Source organism: Sitophilus oryzae, unplaced genomic scaffold (genome assembly GCF_002938485.1).
Source record: "Sitophilus oryzae breed Bouriz unplaced genomic scaffold, Soryzae_2.0 scaffold_1171_pilon_pilon, whole genome shotgun sequence".
Classification (NCBI taxonomy): Eukaryota; Metazoa; Arthropoda; class Insecta; order Coleoptera; family Curculionidae; genus Sitophilus; species Sitophilus oryzae.
The window spans coordinates 469,712-492,335 of NW_022145806.1; the positions used below are offsets into that span (position 1 = coordinate 469,712).

Sequence of the window (22,624 nt, forward strand, 5' to 3'; positions counted from 1 at the left end):
CATTCAAATTTATCCCTCAATTTGTACACAAGTCTGTCCTAATTTTAAACAAGACTTGAACAAACCACCATTGGAACAAACTAAAAGATTGGAACAAAGCTAAAATTTAAAGGTCCTTTGAAATTTGAAATGTCAGGGAAATAAATTTAGTTAGGTTATGTTTATTTGTGACGTTTGTCCAAATGTCCAAATGACCAAACAACTCGGAAATGTGGGTGTTGTTTTTGATTTTTAGTTAATATATTATTAGTTTTTTCAAGAAGGAATGGATCAGTCGCCGCCAATAAAACCGCCAAGGGGTGTAAAACCCCTTAAAGAAACTGTAAGTAGCTTTATGTATTTGTTTAAACATAAATAATAGCATTTTCCACTGCATTGTTTTGAATTGTATATGCTATTTTAATTTAATGTTTATTGTATACTGCCAAGGTATGTGCTATTTTAAAGCTGGATAGTTTCATATTAAGTCTTAGTTTTATTTAAACACTTTGTAAATGTCAATTAGAAATTAGAATGATAATTATAGATTTCAGAGTTAATTTACAAACATGGTATTTCTTTATTATGCATATTTTAGAGTGGCTTGTTAATGTCAGTAATTAGAACTTTATCTGCAAGTGAAACTAATGAACAGAGAGATAGAGAAAAAGCAAAGTTGGAGGCAGATTATAAAGTATGTGATCGAAAACTAGACGAACTAGTTTCTAAACATGAAAGTGATCTTACAAAGGTATACTTAATTGTGTTTTAGTTTTTGTATATGACATTATGTTTATCTCTTTCTTCATTTCTTTAGGTTATGCATTTGTTTGGTACAATTTCTCAATCAGTAACTGAAAACCGTAATAAAATTCATCAAGTAAAAGAGACACTGCAAGATTGTAAGCGAAAACTTAGATGTAAAAGAGATGAATTGAAAAATTTATGGATAGAAGGCTTAGAGTACAAACACATGTTACAGTTACTGGAGGAGATGTAAGCATTGAATTTTGAAATAAATCCAGATATTTACTTCTATTTTGCAGTGAAAAAATGAATGAAGTACCCACAAAGTTTGCCAGTCATATGGCTCATAAGAAATACTTACATGCAACAAAATTGTTAGTTGAAGCAGTTAAATTAGGGAAAGATCCATTAGAAGGTGTTGAAAGTCTAAAAGAATTAAGTCAAGAACTAGAAGAAAAGAAAGAGGTAAGTGTTTAAGTTAGTTATATATGAATAACAAATTTAAAAAAATATATATTTATATTTTGTAGCAACTCCATATACAAATTGTATTAGAACTGAAGCATATATTGTATACAAAACCATCTCAACATATTTTAACGTTGAGAAGGCAAGGCTCTGGTAGAGATGGTTTTCTAATACATTCTCCTCTTCAGAGAAGTACTAAATTGAGATTAAGTGGTAGAAATAGAAGTAATGTTTCTAGAAATATATTAGATGATATGTCAAAGTAAGATGTGCTATAATACATTAAAGTGTTTGTGTATTATAAGCAGTTATAATTTTTAGAGTTTCTAATAAAGACTTATTTAATGAAAGTTTTAACCTCGACGAGGATCTAGATAATATAAATATTGAAGAAAATCATAGACATTATGTTGCAATACTTGTAAAAAGTCTTTGTTTATTAGGAAAACTGCCTTATGCAACTGATGTATGTATTAATAAATACTAATAAAATTAAGCATAAAAAGTTAAAAAAAATTGTGTTGCAGGAATTAGTTAGAGAAATGCAAGCATCGTTGTCATATATTATACAGAAATCAACACAACATGTTATAGACTATGCAGAAAATGTTGATTCAAAGTTGGCCTTAAAAGAGCTTGTTAATATATTGTTTGATCAATTTAAGGAAATAGCCGATTCTCATCAAATATTTTTGAAATGGGTTGATAAAGGCATTAAGTGTCATGGTATTGAATTGAAACCCTATGGGATGCAGTACTATTGGTCGCAAGTGCAAGAAGTTGTAAGTATATAATATGGAATATTTATTTTAGTGAAAGAGATAGAGTAATTACATTGTCATATTAATATATTGTGATTATTTGATCTTTATTTTTGGTAGATATGTATAAAGTAATAAAAAAGGTAAATACAGGGTGGCGCACCTCATTTACATTGGTTGATTATACGAAAACGAGAAGATTTAGAAATAAAATATTTTATGGGTATATGTGGGAAGACAATGTGCATAATTTAAAATTATTTTGAAATGTACAGGGTATGTCAGAACTAAGATCCATACCAAAGTTTTTTATATAAAATGTTATATACCTAAAATGAATAGTTTTTGTAATATTTAAATTTGTTTAAACAAATGTTAGATTGCAGTGTGATAAAAAATTGTCAGTGATACCGTTGTTTCTGAAGTTGGACAACTAAAATTTTGTAGGAGAATTTTATAGAGATATAGAAAAAAATCTATGTTAAAAGATATTTTAGTTAGATGCTACAGGGTGTTCAAAATATATTTATGAATTTCAACTACTTACAATTAAGAAATTTCAAATATTTTAAATGGTACACCCTATATATTATCATTTTTTCTGATAGGTTTTACAAAACTCTTCAACTTTTATTAAGTATATCATATACCTATTTTTAATAGTTTGCGATTTATTCCAATTTTTTCTATTTTTACCCATATTTTTAATACAGTTACGCTATAACATTATATAATATGTATACAATATATGCATGCTATAACATTATACAATATATGCAAGGACAAAAAATAATAATTATTAAAATTTCATGTCTGTTAAGAACAAAATTTGATTTTTGTCTTATGGTGGTAATGGTAGAGGTAATTGTTACATATTTTCCTGAAATTAATTAGTCAATGTGACTGATATACACGAACAAGCCAAGAAAACCATATTTTTTGGTTCAGTACTATATATTATATAGTGCTTTGCTAAGTACTATAAGAATAGATGTAGATTATCTAGAAAACATCTTCAGTGTGTAATGGGATGGTTTGGCGGCAGTAGTAATATGGGCTTTACGAAATGAGTTATAATCAGTCAAACATTATAGTCAGTCACTATATCAATAGTCTTCAACAATTAAGTAATTTAGTATGACCCTAATCTGTCGCTATTCGCCCCGACGGAAAATCCCCCCCCAAGTGTCATTTTTCATAATATAGAAATACACTAAGAAATTCACGACTGCGATTTTATTTTATTTGAGTAAAGTTAATTAACTTTAACTAATACTAACAATTGTAACTAATTATGAAGCTACTTGTTAAAGATAAGTAATAAATAGTTTGTTTTGTCATGGCAACTATGATTTTATAGCGTAATTGTATTAAAAATATGGGCAAAAATAGAAAAAATTGGAATAAATCGCAAACTATTAAAACTAGGTATATGACATACTTAATAAAAGTTGAAGAGTTTTGTAAAATCTATCAGAAAAAATGATAATATATAGGGTGTCCCATTTAAAAAAATTGAGATTTTTTAATTTTAAGTAGTTGAAATTCATAAATATATTTTGTACACCCTGTAGCATCTAACTAAAATATCTTTACATAGGTCTTTTTTTATATCTATATGGAATTCTCCTACCAAATTTTAGTTGTCCAACTTCAGAAACAACGGCATCACTGACAATTTTTTATCACACTGCGATCTAACATTTGTTTAAGCAAATTTTAATATTACAAAAACTATTAATATTAGGTATATAACATTATATATAAAAAAGTTATGGAATTTTACGCAGAATTTAAAAATAAAATATAACGTAGGGTGTTGCATTTAAAAAAACATATGTTATATTCGCCACACTTTTTTGAAGCACCCCTGTATACTCTATAATAACTTTAAAATGTGTATCTTAACCTTCCCTATAACTTTTGTATTTAAAACTTTTTTGTAAACCTCGAAACAAATGAGATAATGGACTTTACTCTATCGTTGACTCACCCTGTACATTGCTTTTCAGAACTAATTCTTGTTTGTGCTTTTAAGCCAGAGAGTGTTAGTGAAAAAATTTCTTCGTTTAATGTATACAGGGGTATAAAAAATTGCTGGTCTATTTTAAATATTTATTTTACATAAAAATTTCGTTATTTCAAATACAATACCCTGTATGTTTTAAAATAAATCGAAGCAGATTGAAATGCTCTTTCAAACTATATTAGGGTTTCCTATACCTATCTAGCTCAGATTTTGAATAAAGAGCAATTTTTCAATAAAAAGGTAACCCAAAGGGCGAAGTAGTGACAGTAGCTATTTTCAAAATCGAAATTAGTTGATGGACTATATTTATTTAAATTTATACCAGTTTGCTTTTATTCTTTACCTACTATAGTTTAATAAATAATATTTATTAAGTATGTATTTATTATTCTGTCAACGAAGAAGTATTTCTTTGATTTATGATGAGTTTTTTTTATAAACCACACTACCAGCTTTGTGAAATAGGACAAATAGTTTTTCAAAGGTACACTTATCAGGAAGATTCCTATTTGGATATCTTTCAGCATAAGCCCTTGAGGCTAAGAAGTAATTTTCCTCACAAAATAAAATCACTAGTATCCATTCGTTCCGCCAGCAGATACTGCTTTATTGTTCTTGATAAAAGAATAAATACTTACTTATTAAACTATTGTAGGTAAATTTAAGTAAGCTGAAAAGTAAGTATAAGACATTAAAAGTAAGTACTAGAAAATTGCTATGGCGACACCAGCCATCTTGATTGCAATTTTATTAAAAAATTGTTTTTTATTCAAAATCTGAGCTAGATAGATCTAGGAAATCCTAATATAGTTTGAAAGAGCATTTAAATCTGCTTCGATTTTTTTTAAATACAGGGTATTGCATTTGAAATAACGAAGTTCTTATGTAAAATAAATATTTAAAATAGATCAGCAATTTTTGGTACTCCTGTATAAATTTAATGAAGCAATAAAATGTTTCAGTGAAGTTTATCTCTCTACCTTTAAACCCAGCACAAGAAATAATTCTAAAAAAGAATGTACAGGTGTTGATAATCTATTCTATTGTAGCATGCGTATTTACACAAACTAACTTAAACAGATGCGACACCTTATGGGAAATTTTGTATTCAAAAAGACCCATGTTCGGAAGTGCGACGCCAGGGCGGCGATACCGTCGATGAAGGCGGAATATTCAACCAAACAAACAGTCGTGGTGATTTCAAATCGTTCCCGCACTCCTCCCTTCACTAAGCTTTCATTTCTTTCGTTCTTTCTCGCCTTTAACCTTGCCTTTGATACACCGCGCCGTCTCATCTGGCCGTCGCAGCCGTCGCACGATTATAAAGTCAAAGCGAGATTGCCAGCTTGAACTTTTTTTATGTGAGAATTAAATGTTATACTTGTATTAGCGCTTTCTCCTGGATAATGATAAATAATTACAATTATATGATGTTAGGAAATATCGGCTAATATTTATTTGTAAAATATGAGAAATTTACAAACTTTAACAATGGGTTAAGGTCAATACATAGGTATGTATGTATAAAGAAAATGACGATTTCTATAAAATTAAAAATTATATAAAATATCAGAAATGTAAAATTCTTAAAGAATAGGATCTGAGGCTTTGTTGTCAGCTTGCCGTTTGTACTTAGCTGTACTTCCAGCTGTTAATTGCAAATATTAATCTAAGTTATATCTACTATTAGCCAGCTTAAATTATCTTTAATTATTTGTATAACCTGCTTGTTAATAGTTTTATGCACTACTATCATTTTATTTGATATTAGCAGCTGACCTTTTATATAACAAATAGGTACTTTTATGATACAGACACGGCATATTGTTTGCATGTGCCGTGATACCCATATAGTTTATACAAATTGGTAATTAGAATTGGCAACAGTGTCCTAGAAAAAGAATATGGGAATATTGAAGTTGAAGGGTTTCAGAGGATTTTTAAGTCAGTTTCTTCGGCTGTTTCACGTGGATTTACATACATCATTATTATTAGATGTTTCCGATTTTAATTTTCTGTTAGGTTTTGTTGGTTTACATTTAGTTAGTTCACGGTGTTCTTATTATTGTTTTAGTTAAGGAGGAATTTTCAAAAATTGTTTCTTCAACTCTACTATTACTTCCCAATTATACTTATAAGCACATTTGGCCAAATTTTAATTCATAAATATTATGGACTTCTAAACCACTACTATGTGGTTTAGACTAGTAACGAATTTTCATAAAATGTTGCCTTTAATTTTACCCCTTTAGGAAATGAGTTTTGAGAAAACGCTTCGTAAGTATGCCACACAGAAATATTTAAAATATCGCATACTTCTAGACCAAATATTAACGAATATTTGCATTTGCAATCATTTTTTCCCTTATTTTAGGGTATGAATTTTTTTTATTGAATCGCTAGAGGAACCTCTGTGTAATGTTTTGAATGAACAGGTTTTTAATTTTTTTGCTATACCCACCACTAATTTCACCTCTTTAGGGGATGAATTTACATTTGTGCAAAATATCAAGGCTGTACTTAAACTGCCGTTAAACGGTAGCTTACTAAAATGCCGTTAATAGGTATGACGTCGTTGATGTGAGGCACTTGACGGCTTTATGAAATATAGGAATTTTATAAGGACTAACCAACGCTATCCACCCCACCAAATAACCAACGCAATTAACCTCGACACTGATAAAAAAATATAAAAACAAATATAAATTAGTAAAAACCAACCAACCCCACCAAATAACCAACTAACCAATGAATTAACACCCTCCAAATAACTACGCTAACCAACCCGCCAAATAATTAAACCCTCTATAAGCGAAAAAAATATAAAAAAGTCTTGGTTGGCGTGAGATTTGAACCACGGACCACCCGCTCACGAAGCGATAGCCTCACCCACGAAGCCACAGGTGCTCTTGCAAAATGCTTATAGCCAGGCATTACTTTCCGTCGACATGAACGACGTCACAATATCTATTAACGGAATTTTAGTAGGCTACCGTTTAACGGCTGTTTAAGTACATCGAAATATCAAACTTCCAGAACAAATTTTTAAGGAATAATTTGTACCGACTTTTTCCCTCTTAGGAGATGAAAGCTTAGGAGATGAAGGCTTCCAAAATTCGGGAGCACGGATGCCGGCTCCGGAAAATAAAAATGCCAACTTACCCCAGAGATTAACGAACGCTAAACAAATGTAAATTAGTAAAAACCAAACCAACCGGTGGGGTTGAATAGGTTAGCTGTTTGGTGAAATAGCTAACCTATTCAACGCAATCAACCCCACCAATAATTACCACAATAATCAATCTAACCCCACCAAAAAGAGTGAAGCCAACGCAATCCGTATTTTGATTGCTATTAAATATTTACAGCATTTTTTAAAAATAAAAACAACTGAAAAAAAAAGTTCTGGTTCGGCGTGAGATTTGAACCACGGATCTCGCGTTCACGAAGCGATGGCCTTAGTCACGAAGCCACAACTGCTTTTTTGGTTCTCATTAAGAAATAAATAAAAATACCTAATAGTAAAAAACCTTTTTTAAAATGTACTAATATTTTTTATTTTTTTATTATTATTAATTATTGTGAATGTATCAAACATTGAAAAAAAATTAATGAAATTAAAATAATCTCTATTTGATTTTGAAATACAAAATTCCCTGTCTATTTTCTTCACAAAGGAGGCGTGTCTTTTTAGAAAACGAATGGAGGTTACTTTGCTGGTCCGCTGTAAAATTCGCCTATATGATAAATCTAACGGAAAAATTAGCCTGGCGCATTCGTCAAAATGTAATTTTCACATTTGCATTGTTTGTCGCATCTGTTTAGGTTGTCTGTGGTATTTAAATATCTTTAAATATCTCAAAAATTAAAAAAAATAAAAATTTTAAACATATTTAACTTTTATAATAAATGCCTTTTTTTGGGCTCAAGAATACAAAAATGAAACAAAATACTGTGGTGAATAAGAAAAAATATAACTTTGGTATGGATCTTAGTTCTGAAACATCCTGTATATTCCAAAATAATTTTAAATTGTACATATTGCCTCCTCACATAAACCCTCATAAACCCATAAAAAATTTTGTTTCTACATCTTTCCGTTTTCGTATAACCAACCGAGGCGAATGAGGTGCGCCACCCTGTTACAGAATTGTTCTATTATTTTATTAAAAGTAATAAATATTAATTATTTAATTATTTAAAACCTAATTTATCACTAATTCTACAATATGTTATGAAAATTGTTAACCCATTTTGTTTAGGATAATTGGTAATGTTATTTTTTTAACTATATTAGTTACAAGTTTTCTTAAATGACTATTTGGACTTGCAAAACATGTCTACGGATCTCCAAATTAGTAATGTAGCAGAGCCTGGTGATGTATCAACATATTTTTCAAGAAGAAAACAGCAAAGGTAATTTTTTAAGTTATTACAAATTTTAACTTTTTGTATACACAATTTTTTATTTTAGTAAAAAGAAAACTCTTTTTAAATTTGAAGGCTCTTCAAGTGCCCTTAGCCTTAGTAATGCCTTAAAATCTTCCAAAAAGGACAAAGTGTTAATCTGTTCACCTCATCCTAATAATATTTTGGTTTTATTTATACCATTTATGTGTTTTATTGAAGATATTGAACAGACTTTAAGTAAGTGTTTTAAAATATGATCAGAAATGGAAATATAAATTTTATAAAGTTTGTGTACTAAAATATTTATAAAATAATGCTTATTCCAAACTAATGCTAATAAGCCACTCTCGTTCCATTTAAAAAAATATATATTGTGTTTAAAAATACGATTTGGCCATCTTTTAACCAGCCAGGAAAAGTCACAAAAAACATTAGACTGCATTAGACAATTAAATCTGTATCTTTCCAAGGTTCCATTGTTACCAAAGTTGTCATATGATATGTCATTCTATTTAGAATCTTATTTTCTATCAAATAAAGTAAAAAATACCGAGGGTACCGTTTAAGAATCAAAAGTTGTAGTAAATTCTGGCGAAACAGGAAGTAACCTAAACCATACCGAAACTATTTGAGTACCTACATCAATCAATCCCGATTTATGTTATACAGGGTGTTTCAAAAAACATGTGCCATCTCTCATAAGGCGATTCCTCACGTAAAAATACGATTTATTTTTCATATCAGCATAGGTCCGATTCTGCTTTGTTTTGTAGCTGCAGGGTGTTAAAGTTTTAATATTTTTTCGATTTGTTATAATTTTCTTCCAAGTACTTTTAGCGTTTCGAATGAAATTTTGAGGGTAAAAGTTACTATATACAGGGTGTTTCAAAACAAATGCGAAAAACTTCAGGGGTTGATTCCTTGTTCAAAATAAAGGCTAGTTTTCTTTATAAACATTGGGTCAAAAGTCAACCATTAGGGAGATATTGTATATATTTATAAAGCAAACTACCATTTATTTTGAACAAGGAATCACCCTCTAAAGTTTTTCGCATTTGTTTTGAAACACCCTGTATATATATGCGACATATTTTAAAAATTAAAAATTATTAAACAAATTTTAGTTTTTTGAAACACCCTGTATACTAACACACTAAAATCTCTTTTTTCAATTTTTTCTAAAAAACATTAAAAAAATATTGTGGTAAAAATATATAAATATTTTGCTCATATACAGGGTGTCCCAATATTCCGGGGACATAGAACTATAGTCTGTGAAACGAATAACTTTGAATTTGACAGTTCCCGCGGGCTTTTCTAGTGTTAATTTTATTAGGTTGGCAACTTGCGGCCATGCTGACGCCATGCCGTCTCTAATAGAACAGCCTCGGAACGAGATTTATGACGTCACGCTAGTTACATACTAGAGATTAATATGTTGTAGAATACATGGAAAACATAATTATTCCTCGTATTTTTGGTTTGTATTTTAAAAATGATATAGTTTACATGAAATATACATAATATTCAGTTAATTTAAACAGTTAATATAAATAAGTTAATATAAAAAAATATATATACAGTTAATAAATAAAAACGCTGATTAAGTTTTTATTTGGTTTTTCATTATTTTTTTTTGGTTTAAAAAAGACGTTTAGGCTAACATTATAGCCTTAATCAGTGCTGTGTCATATGATTTTTTTTCATTTTAAACCAACAAAAATAATGAAAAACCAAATGAAAACTTAATCAGCGTTTTTCCCAAACCTAAATCCCAAGAAAATCAAAAATTTTAGAATAATTTTACATATAAAATGACACCGATCTTTATTTCATAGCCATCTCTGACGCCTTTTTTTCTATGATATTGTATTATTTGCAAATATAATTTTTCACAGTGATACTTGCAAAATATACATATAAATTTTGTGAATGCAAATAATAATACATCACTATTAGTAGATATTGAATGTTTCTTTTGTTAAATTAAATCGATTTTCAAACCAAAATTTAAAATATATTTTACATTTTACCCATTATCTTATGTACCTATTAATTATTTGTATATTGTAAAACATTTGCTGCATTTGTATGGTTCATAGTTTTATTTGCCAAAGTATTTATTACTATAAATAGGTATATACTATATTGTATTTATTAACTGTATATTATGTATATTTCATGTAAACTATATCATTTTTAAAATACAAACCAAAAACACGAGGAATAATTATGTTTTCCATGTATTCTACAACATATTTATTAATCCGTAGTATCTAACTAGCGTGACTATTAGAGACGGCATTGGTCTGATATTTAGAAATGCCAAAAGCTGATGACATTTGACTTTTGACAATTATGCCATTTCGTGTTGATTTTTGCAAGAAGTGGCAGAACTGTGACTTGTTTTATAATTTTCCTTTTCTATTTCACGAAAGTAAAAAGAGTTACCTATCTGATTCGTTCAGTCACTCAATTTAACGAATATCAGTAACTTTATTGACAGAGGTATTTTATATTTGTCATGTTGGTAAAAAATAACGGTCAAAATTCAAAGTTATTCATTTTATAGACTATACTACGTATTTTTGTAATCAAAATAAGTTCATTGGACACAATTTACCTCTATACAAAAGTGCTTCGTATGTCCGCTAGAGGACATTAAATGTGTTGCGAAGTGCATACGTACTAACATTTGGCGTTCACCAAAATCATGAAAAAATACGGGAAGGGTGAAAACTACCACCACCCCTACAAAAATTTTAGTATAAATATTTTCCAACTCCATGGACGACAGTTTTTCTTTTCGTAAAATAGTTTCTCTACTGGTAGTATTTACTACATTTTTTGTTTCTTGTAAAAAAACGCCACATCGCATAGTTTTTGTAAAAAAAATTGAAGAATTTATTTTTCCAAAGCAGATCTACAAAATATACAGGAAGTTCCAATATTTCGTCGACATAGAACAACTACTTACGTATTTTTTAGATCAAAATAAGTTAATTGTACATAATTTATCTTTATTCAAAAGTGCTTCGTTGGTCCGTTAGAGAACATCATTCGAAGATAAACCCGAATGTTAATTATTTATAAAATTATTAATTTTTTAAGCTTTTTATGAAGCTTATCGTCAAATATAATTTGTGATACTAACATAAAATTTCATATTTTTGCCTACTAGATTATTATAGCATAATAGCTTTTATGTGCCTTCAAGCTTAATGTGATAAAAAACAGTGGCGATTTTTTACAAGGGACAAAAAATATAATAAATACTAGATGGACCATTTTACCAAAAGAAAATCGGCTGTTGGTGGAGTTGCAAAATATTTATAGTAAAATTTATGTAAGGGTGCAGGTAGTTTTCACCCTTCCCGTACTTTTTCCCGAGTTTTGTGAAAGTCAAATGTTAGAGCACTTAGCAAAACATAGACACCCAAAATCTCATGCAAATAGGAATAACGGCTCTTAAAATATCTGAAAAAATGTGTTTATTTTTTAAAGTTTGATGCTCTCTAGCGGACAAACGAAGAACTTTTGTATAGAGGTAAATGGTGTGCAATGAACTTATTTTGATTCCAAAAATACGTACTAGTTCTATGTCCACGGGACACCATTGGGAAACCCTGTATAGTTTTTTTTTCAATTATCAGTAATATTGTATTGTTATGGATTATAAAAAAATATTTTGGTTTTGCATATTTAGTGCATGTAGTTTAGTGCATACTTTCATGTATATTTTGGCCTTTTGATGGCACATAATATGCATTATTTTTTAATATATTTATTATAATCCGATGTCTACTTTGTCTACTACAAATTATGAAACTAATTTAAGTTAGTAAAATTTTGCATTGTTTATTTCCAGGTATGTCCCATGGAACATGTTCACTATATAAGTACATAACTCAACATATATCCAATATTTATTTAAAACGAAAGTCTGAAGAGATTGTTGAGCAAATAGAAAATGCTTTCAAGGCTACAGATGCCTGGAAAAGTACCGTTTTGCTGGATTTAACAGCCGATTATAAACCTCTTTTAGTGGTATTTTGAAATATTATTTTTTAAGAAATCCGTCTTTGATCACTGTTATCTTTTAGAGTACAGTAACAGTTGAGAGATGTATTAGAGAGTGGAAGGCGGTACTCCAATCTTTGCCACTTTATAGTGAAAAAATTGCTGAATATTCTGTACTAGCCCTTAGAGAGTACAAAGATACATGTTATGCAGCTTATAGGGGTATAGTGCAGCCTTACTCTGAAGATAAGAGAATATGCAGTGCTGCATGGTTAAAAGACGAAGATATAAATCGATTTTTAAAGTAGATATTTGTGATGTTATACTTATTATTTGGTGCTGATGTACTTCTTCATTGCAGGTCACTTCCAAATTGGTTAAATTTGAAAGCTCAACAAGAGTTCCATGCTAGAACGGAGAGAGGTGCTTATTTTTATTTTTTAAAAATCAATTGATTACACTAGGTATATATTTTAACAGGTAGAAGAATATTGAGAGATCAACCTTCTGAAGAAGAAAGCCCTGAAGATGTTAGAATGAGAAACAGGAAAGAGGCAGAGATATTGGCTAGTAATTTAGGAGAAGGAGGTAGGTGTGAGAGGAACAAATTAGAATTTAATAATGCGAGTATTTTTCAGGTGTATCAGCTGGTGAAATTTTATCTGATATGTCGTTGTTAAAAGATCTAGCTACCCTACAGGAAAGTATGGTAAGTTGGTATGCATAAATAAACATTTTAGTCTTATGTATTTTTACTATTAATCTTGAGAAGTGACTCTATCATCTCATGTGGATTATTAAAGTATGATTTATGTCCCAGTGGCGCGCACTTCTAAACATTCTTTACTCTTAATGTTACAGAAATTAATTTTATTTAGGTGTTTCAGTAGCGTATTTGGTATTTTTGTTAATAAATATAATTATTGAAACTTGCCTATTTTTTTTACAAATTATATATATTTTTATCAATATTAATAACTAATATTACTTATTGGCAACGTCAAACAAAACCAATAAATTATTGTGTCTACCCTACAGTATATTTTTAACGTTTTAAATAAAATTATAACAACACTAATAAACCATAATTTAAGTCAGCCAAATTAATCTTCCATCGCCCTCTAACTAAATTCGTAGATATATTTTATTCTTAATCTTTTTATTCGATGTTTAATGAACATGTTGAGGTTTTTAAAAAAAAATCAGTCCAGTTGATAAGGTAGATTGAGTTTAGTAAATTGTATTATGTGATGAATATCCTCTAATGAGGGAATAAAGACACACTATCTTCACAATTTTTTATCAACAAATATTTGTATTTAAATTTTTTTACAAATTCGGGTCCAAGCTAAAATATCATGCAACAAAGTCAAAGAAGTAAAAAACTTTATTCGTTTTTATTATGTGAATTCATAAAGAAATCTTTGATGGTATTTTTTGAGCTCCAGAGTATCACATTGTATCTTAATGTGGAACATCTAGGTATACTTCAGAATGAATAAAGAAAGAAAAGTTTTCACTTAAATATATATTTACTTATGTTTTGTTAATAATAATTGTCACATATTTAAACTCTATTCTAGCAGCTGATTTGTTAGTTGAGAAAGCATTAAATTATATATTTTTAGGAATGGTTTTCAGTACGTATGTTTCAATATACAAGTGAGTTTAGACTGGAGCCATCCAGATTATCACCACCAAAAGCTGACAATAATACTCATTCTGATTTGATGCAACCTGTTTCAAGTGGAACAATTCATCATCTTACTAGTATTGCACAGGAGTATGATGAATTGGCAAATACTTGTCTTCTATTATTACACTTAGAGGTAAAATAAATTCTAATTTTACTAATATCATGAAAACAGGGAAATTTCTGGGCAGATGGGCATTAATGACCCACGAACTAGTACTAAAAAATAGTACCAGCGAAATTTGATCCACGTCTCAAAAAGGTTCATCATAACCATCCCTTACTTGTGTACAGGGTGGCGCCTCTCATACGACGCGGAGGCTCCAAGGAAACGGTAGTTTATATCGGAATGAAAATATGGGATTTTAGTTCTACAGGGTGTCCCCAAAAAAAGTTACGCATCAAAGTTGGCTTTTTTCTAATGGAACACCCTATATATGTATATGTTAATTGATTTTCGGATTCTAGGAAAAAAATAAAAATAAAGGTGAGTTTTATTAAAGAAGCATGTCTGTAATGTAAGGATGTTGACATATTCCACATTTTGTGAAAATGAAGAATAAATTTTAAATTTCAATAACAACTACCTAAATTCTAATTTACCCTGTATAGCCTGATACTTAGTTAAAATAACCATTGTATGTTAAATCAAATTAAAATTTGACCCGAAAATTTATACAGGGTGAGACAAAATTAATATTGAACATTGGTCACTTTTAAAAGCAAGTTACTCCTTTATTTTAAATGGAATACCCAGTATATTATTCCGGTGTTCAATGGAAAATTCATATCCTCTAGTTCGTTAACTAGAAGATATGAATTTATAAGATATATATATGAAACTATGGTGGCATCATGTCTCTTGCGCGGATCGTTGTTATCCATTCCTCTTTATCTTGAGCGGCTAGAGAAGCTAAGGCTCTTGCAGACCGTGACCAATATTTTTTTTGGTTTGGTCCACCCAGCGTGTTGGAGACCTTCCTTTTTGGTCGTTTGCCATTAATCTTCCCTTCGATTATGATTTTTTCCAGTCCATAAGGTATGATTGGTTTGATTTTTTCCAGTCCGAAGTACCTAAGGTATGATTGGTTTATTATGGTTGAAAGTCTTGTGGTAACTTTCAACTGCCTTAGAATTGAGACGTTGGTTCTGTGTTCTGTGTATGAAATTCGCAGCATTCTTCTGTAGAAATCTATTTTTTGTCTATTTGTTTTCAGAATTCGGGTCGTAATTAGCAGCATTTAAATCCAGCATTTTAATTTGTTGCGCTGGGATATAGCTTATTATAGCACATATTTGTGTCAGTTTTATTTTTGAGTTACGAGCTATTGCAAGTCTACGTTTTATTTCTTCGTCACAGCCCCCTTGTTTGAAAATTCATATATCTTCATAATATTATTAAGATTGCCTACCCCTCAGACAAAAAATTTCAATCTTTAATATTAATTTTGTCTCACCCTGTATAACCTTTTGGGCCAAATTTTAATTTGATTTAAAGTAGGTACAATAGTTATTTTAACTACATAATAGGCTATACCGGGTAAATCCCAATTTAGGTAGCTTTTATTGAAATTGAAAAATTGTTTTCATTTTTAGAAAATGTTAAATACCTATGTCAAAAACCTTACTTTTAGTCATAGACTTCTCCTGTCGTTTTCCTTGGAACCTCCGCGTCGCATGAGAGGCGCCACCCTGTATTAAGGATATTTTGATTTTTAAGAATACCTATTAATATCTTATTATTTAATGTGTTTTCAACCAGATTATATTACTTTTATACTATCACATTACTTTGTAGTAAATACATTTTAGCAGGATTTAAAAGAACTATAGAAATATGAATTGTTTGAACAATTAGACTCGTATTTTCTAAATTTGAATTTAGGGTGGTTTTGATTTTATGTATATGCACCAACATTTACAATTATATATAACTTGCTTTCCTTCTAGGTTAGAGTACAGTGCTTCCACTATCTTTTAGCCCAAACCCATCATAATAAGGAAACTCATGAGCCAGATCCAAAGGTTCTTGAACTGAGTCGTGTTTTAGCCAATGTAGATGAAGCAATGACGTCTAGTTTACATCCAAGAAAATGCAAGGTTGTTTATTACATCTGCAATGTGTAATTCTCGGTAGAACTAAAGTTTATTTTTTAGTATATTTTTGAAGGCTTGGGGCATCTAATAGCCAAAATACTTATCAGTTCGGCACAGTACATGAAAGTTATTGATGATGCTGGAATTCAAAGAATGTGCAGAAATATTTTTGCATTGCAGCAAACACTTACTAATATTACAATGACTAGAGAAGTTGCCCTTGATCATGCCAGACACTATTTTGAATTGTTTTTCTTGTCTCCAGAGGTAAAATTTATTATCCAAAAATACTAAAAATCAGAATTATTGCTTTTAAAATCCAACATTTTTATAGTTACTTCTTAAGTTTTAGAATTAATTCAACTTATTAAAGTTTAAATGAATTACAGTTTAAAACATACACAATTTCTATTAAATTCAACAATGAAGCTAAATTCTGATTATCTCTTTGTAGATATACCGGGTGCGTCTCAAAAGTGACTCACCCCTATAACTTTTATTTTTTCAGATAAAAAAAAACGAGATTTGGTGAGTTAGTATATAACATTAATTAGGATTGATTGACGTATTCAATTGTTTTTGGTCACTTCCTGTTTCACCGGAAACGACAACAACTTTTGATTTTTAAATGGCACCCTCGGTATTTTTTTACTTAATTCGAGAGAAAATGACACTCTGAATAGAATGACATATCATATGTCAACTTTTGACATTTCCTTATATGGTTTAGTTGAAAGTGTGCGGTACCAAATAATTTGTAAAAAATGCTTTTTCCAAAAATGCTAATGAGCCACCCTTGTTCCATTTGAAAAAATTGAGATATGATTAAAAATGGTGATGGGAAAAACCGATTAATTTCAATAATCGAGTACTCGAGTTTCAAGCGAATTCAATAATCGGGCGATCGCTCGAGCGAAATTTCGCACCTATTTAAAAATATGTTTATTTGCCCGTCGCTTGTTATACTCGCAACTGGTAACGCCAAGCAGTAAGTTGCGTGCGCAGAGCACATATTCTTTCGGTGATGAATGGCAAGTGGCAAGCGACGAGCGACGAGTAATTCGCTTGGTTTAGTTTAATTTAAAGCATTGTCGAGGTAGGTCGTAAAAATTTTGTCATTCGGATACGGAACGGATAACGTCGTATAAATTTGCTACCATTTCAGTGTATGTAGAAAATTCGCTCTGCTTTGTATCGAGTATGTCACATTAAAATCAGATTTCAATTTATTTTATTCTAGGATCGCTTGCGTTCGTCGCTCGTAACTCGTCACTTACATCGTTCGTTCATAATCGAGCGATGTAGGTTATTTCAATAATCGAGTACTCGAGCGAATTTTCGCTCGAGTTATCCCACCACTAATTAAAAATACGATTTGGGCATCTTTTAACCAGCCAGGATAAGGCACGAAAAACATTAGACGATCAAATATGTTTTTCCAAAGCTCCTTGATTAATAAATTAGTGTTTTAATCCAGCAATGGCACTCTGATTGGAATTTAAAATACTATTTTTTTTAAAGCGAAAATGTAAAAAGTTGACATAAAATCTGCCATTTTATTCAGAGTGACATTTTTTATCGAATAAATTAAAAAAATTCCGAGGGTGCTATTTAAAAATCAAAAGTTGTAGTCATTTTTGGTGAAACAGGAAGTCACGAAAAACATTTGAATGCATCAGAAAATCGTAATAATATGTCAAATACTGTAATAAATAATCGTAATTTATGTCAAATACTGACATACCAAATTTCGTTCCTTTACCTGAAAAAATAAAAAAAGTTATAGGGGTGAGCCACTTTTGAGACACACCCGGTATATGTGAATATGTGAATGAATATTTGAACCATTTTATATATACAGGATGAGTCTTGAATAAGTGCAAATATTTTTAGGGGTAGTATCTTTCGACCCCAGAGATATGTCTATGAGGATGAGGTCAGGGCCGGCGGAAGGGAAATATTGAGACCGGGCGAGTACACTATCTGGCGCCCCCCCCTTAATAGTTATTATAATTCTCTCTTTCCTTCAATACTATACTTTAGCTACACCAAAGCATATTTATGCTATTTTAACAATAAAGTTTCACTTAAAGATCCTTCAAAATTCTTCTCTTCGTTCACTCTTAGTCTAAGGTTGTTGTTTTTTGTTTTTTTCTATACCGGGTACGTCTCGAAAGCGACTCAACCCTAAAAGTTTTTTCATTTTCGTATAAACGTAATAATAAAAGTAATATTCGGTATGTTAGTATATGACACAAATTAGGATTGATTGACGTATTCAATTGTTTTTGGTCACTTCCTGTTTTACCGGAAATTACTACAACTTTTGATTTTTAAATGGCATCCTCGATATATTTCTACTACGATAGAAAATGACACTCTGAGTAGAATGACATATCATAGCTGAAATCGTATTTTAAATTTCAATCTCGAGTGCCATGGCTGTGTTAAAACCACTAATTTTTAAACAAGGAGCCTTGGAAAAATAGATTTGATCGTCTACGCTGTGTCTTGTCCTGACCGATTTAATACGTCCAAATCGTATTTTTAATCATATGTCATTTTAGCCGGATCATACCACATAGTGGTAGGCTATTAGGATTGGCAACCCAAAATTACAGTAGCTAGCGAAACGCGGTTTTCAGATTAAGATTAGGAATAATATTTGCAACAAAATTTGTAATAACATCAAAATCAGTCAAAGTCGCAGTTTTCGAGATATTAACATATTTTAGTATGGGCGGCTATACGTGCCTCCCGGCGCCAATTTTTTCAAATATGCTCAGTAGCATATTTGGAAAAGAAAAACATTTTTTACGAATAATTCTGTACCACACACTTGGTATTTCGAGTCAAATTGTTGTTATAATATCCAATAAACCCTTAATAAAATATGCGAAAATGTTAAAAGTTGACATATATGTCATTCTATTCAGAGCTTTGAATAAGAAGACTAAGGAAGGAGCATAATGCTATCCATGTATTCAGGTATGAAGTGGAAAGCGCCATAAAAGCACTCTAGGGTGGGGATCCTTGACAGTTCTGTTTGACGATGCATTTGACACATTTGAATTTGATTTGGAAATTTTGTGGATTTGTCAGTCTTTACGGAGTTTATTTTATGTTATTTATTATTTATTCTACTACTGATAGTTGTATAAAGGTAAATCTAGATGGAAATTGTAGCAGAACTTAAATTAACAGTGACATGACGATTATCGAAAAAAGACTCTAAAATAGTTGGTTGTGTAGCGTGCGGTAGATCTCGGCAAAAATTGAGTGAAATAATGGAACAACTTTTCGCTAGTAAGTGACTATATATATACATATGTATATATACATACGTATACATACATACGTGTAGTATACATATACATGTATATATACATACGTGTAGTAAACCGATCATTTATGAAATTCACTTAAATTAACTAAATTATATATTTTTCTTGCATTTTAGCTTTTATTTATTACTTGTCAAAGATTAGATGTCAAAGAATCGATACGTTAATTTCACTTTACTTGCTTCAGTAGCGTATCGGATGTTTATGTTAATAAATACTTATTATAACTTATCTATTTTTATTAGAATTATAATTTTTATAACAATTTTAATAACTACTCAACATTTATTCACAACGTAAAAATAAAACAACAAATTATTGAGTCTACCCCATGTCTACCCTCTACATCATAGTTTTACATTTTTTAAATAAAATTTGAATGACACTTGATAAATCCCGGAATTTAAGTCGGCCATATTTGCGCCCATCGCGGTGTACCTAAGATTTGATATGCTCCTTCCTTAGTCTTCTTATTCAAAGATTCAGAGTGTTATTTTCTGTCGTAGTAGAAATATACCGAGGATGCCATTAAAAAATCAAAAGTTGTAGTAAAATCCAGATAAAACAGGAAGTGACCAAAAACAATTGAATACGTCAATTAATCCTAATTTATGTTGTATACTAACATACCAAATCTCGTTTTTTTCATATGAAAAAATAACCAAGTTATAGTGGTGAGCCACTTTTGATCAATTATTTCGTGCAGAATCAGTATATTATCAGATACAGTTTTGTCGGCTTCAAAATGAGGATCAGCCAATATTTGAGATGCATATCCCTTTGTCTTGTTCTAATGAGAAAATTTGTAAAAACAAGAATTATAGAAAGAAGGGTTATTTACAAAAAGTTGATATCTTTTGAGTTATAAGTAAAATACCACGAACAAATATTTTTTTAAATATTTTAGATGCTGTCGTGGCGCTCCACGATACGGCGCCCCGTCGCCCGGTCCTTCCGCCGGCCCTGGATGAGGTTTTTGTGCGAACATTTTTTTTGGAAAATTTGGAATTTTTTATTTATTTTTTTGGATTTTTTAAATTGTGGATTAAATTTTTGTGCTAATAATTTTTTAATAAGTGGATTAAATTTACAAGAAAGAAAACCTAGGAAAGATCCAGTTTCAATATTTTTCAGTTTCAAGATTTAATCAATTTTTTTTAATTTTCATAGTAATATATCTCGTTATTTTGGACTTTGGACTCGAAGACAAAATATGTTTATTTTATCGAGATCTACCGACCCTGAAAGTATTTGCACTTATTTAAGGCTCAACCTGTATACAGGGTGGCGCCTCCCTTGATTATACGAAAACGGAAAGATGTAGAAATAAAATATTTTATGGGTATATGTGGGAAGGCAATGTGCATAATTTAAAATTATTTTGAAATGTACAGGGTATGTCAGAACTTAGATCCACACCAAAGTTATATTTGTTCTTATGGGACACCCTGTATTTTATTTCATATTTGGACACACAAAATAAGGCATTTATTATAAGAGTTACATATATTTACAAGCTTTGGTTTGGTTAGGGGGATATTTAAAGATATTTAAAAATGCATGCTATAATAAAAACAAATGGCAACACCCTGTACATTGCTTTCCAGAATTATTTCTTGTACTGACTTTTAATCCAAAGAAATAAAACTTGATCGATTCGTTTAATGTATACAGGGGTATCAAAAATTGCTGGTCTATTTTAAATATTATTTATTTTTCATAAAAATTTAGCACTTCAAGGCAAGAAACTCATATAATTTTATTATATACCTCTTAACAAAAATATCAATTATGTCTGTTTTATTTATAAGTTGGATATTATAATTTTAATTTAAGTTCCATCTGTGTATTATCTTCTGTATTAACTTATTTTTTAGGAAATTTTGAATGGTATAGTAGATAAAGGACCAGAATTTAGTGAGCTGGAATATATGAATGCACTCCAGTTACTGAATAGGAGTCAGAAAAATAGGGATTCTAGTTCTGTGACTGTTCATTTAGAGAGATTATCAGATATTTTGGGTGAAGTTGGTGTTACAGTTTAGTGTGATAACTTTTTATTAATATCATTTACAAAAAATCTTATAAATAGTGATATATTTTCACAAGACAAAAGAGTTCTATCTGTATAATATCTGTAAAAATACTTTAAGCTTCAAACTAGTTATTAATTTAATATGTACAAGTTGAAACAAAGAATTAAACAGCTTTATTTTGTATTTATTTATTAGTTTTTTGTTAAGGTAAAACAGATTAATATGTCTAATTTGTTCATATTTGAAAGATATTTTTTAATAAAAAATAATGTTATGTTTACAGATGTTCTTTTTGGCTTTCATAATACTATAAGACATTTTCCTACAACTCATCTTTAATAATACTGTTTAAGTAGTGATTCTCTATTAACGGTAACGAGTGCCAAAAACTTCTTTCCCCAACCTCGTTTGGATAGTTCATTGAAATTTTTGTAGGACTTTCAATTTTCATTTGATGAAGGGTCTCTTCAAGTGATTTCTTCACTGGCTCCCACAATGAAGTGATGTTGGGTTTTCTGCAGAATGAAAAAATGGTTACACTCACGGTAAAAATATGAGGTATATTTGTGTAATATTTTTTTAATATAAATGACCGTGCAATATACCGTGCTTTTATTTTAATTTGTCCCACTTTTAAAAGACTGTAAAATATTTATTTTTTGAGTTAAGTGGTCGAATGAAAAAAGAAATTGTAGTGTTTTTCGTTAAATTTTATGCTGTTGAGTGAAAAATTGTTTAAACTGTCAAATGTCAAAATTATTGACATAACTTACCTTTTTTTACATGATACACCCTATATATCATAAAATATTTAAAAATATTTTTTTTCTGATTACTAAAATATGTCACACTTGCCTTTACTTTTCAGTAGTTAAGCCAAATTTGTATAAATTTGATTAAAATGTAAAATGTAAAAATTATACAGTTCTTGGAAACAAAATAATAAACGCGGGTATCTTCATGTCAAAGATATTTAAAATCTAAATATCTTTGCTTAATGTTGAAAAATTATAATTTTAATCATATTTATATGAATTTGC

General features: G+C 29.9%; 2 protein-coding genes across 2 annotated transcripts in view; one reads left to right on the top strand and one right to left on the bottom strand.

Moving 5' to 3' along the window:
- The first annotated feature begins 161 nt into the window (after window positions 1-161).
- Window positions 162-21,769, top strand: LOC115889067 (exocyst complex component 4). The gene is made up of 18 exons (XM_030908983.1): window positions 162-322; window positions 578-730; window positions 797-975; window positions 1,026-1,191; window positions 1,257-1,456; window positions 1,516-1,660; window positions 1,722-1,976; window positions 8,282-8,400; window positions 8,459-8,631; window positions 12,263-12,441; window positions 12,498-12,718; window positions 12,776-12,837; window positions 12,895-13,002; window positions 13,053-13,123; window positions 14,043-14,243; window positions 16,058-16,207; window positions 16,265-16,471; window positions 21,426-21,769. Exons 1-18 carry the CDS (start codon window positions 266-268, stop codon window positions 21,591-21,593), a joined length of 2,814 nt encoding a protein of 937 aa, XP_030764843.1. The 5' UTR covers window positions 162-265; the 3' UTR covers window positions 21,594-21,769.
- LOC115889079 (venom carboxylesterase-6-like) overlaps window positions 21,594-22,624 on the bottom strand; it is a 28,037-nt gene continuing 27,006 nt past the window's right edge. Inside the window, exon 11 of the mRNA XM_030909004.1 lies at window positions 21,594-22,099. Within this exon, the coding sequence (XP_030764864.1) occupies window positions 21,907-22,099 (193 nt within the window). The 3' untranslated portion in view covers window positions 21,594-21,906. The remainder of the gene's footprint in view (window positions 22,100-22,624) is intronic.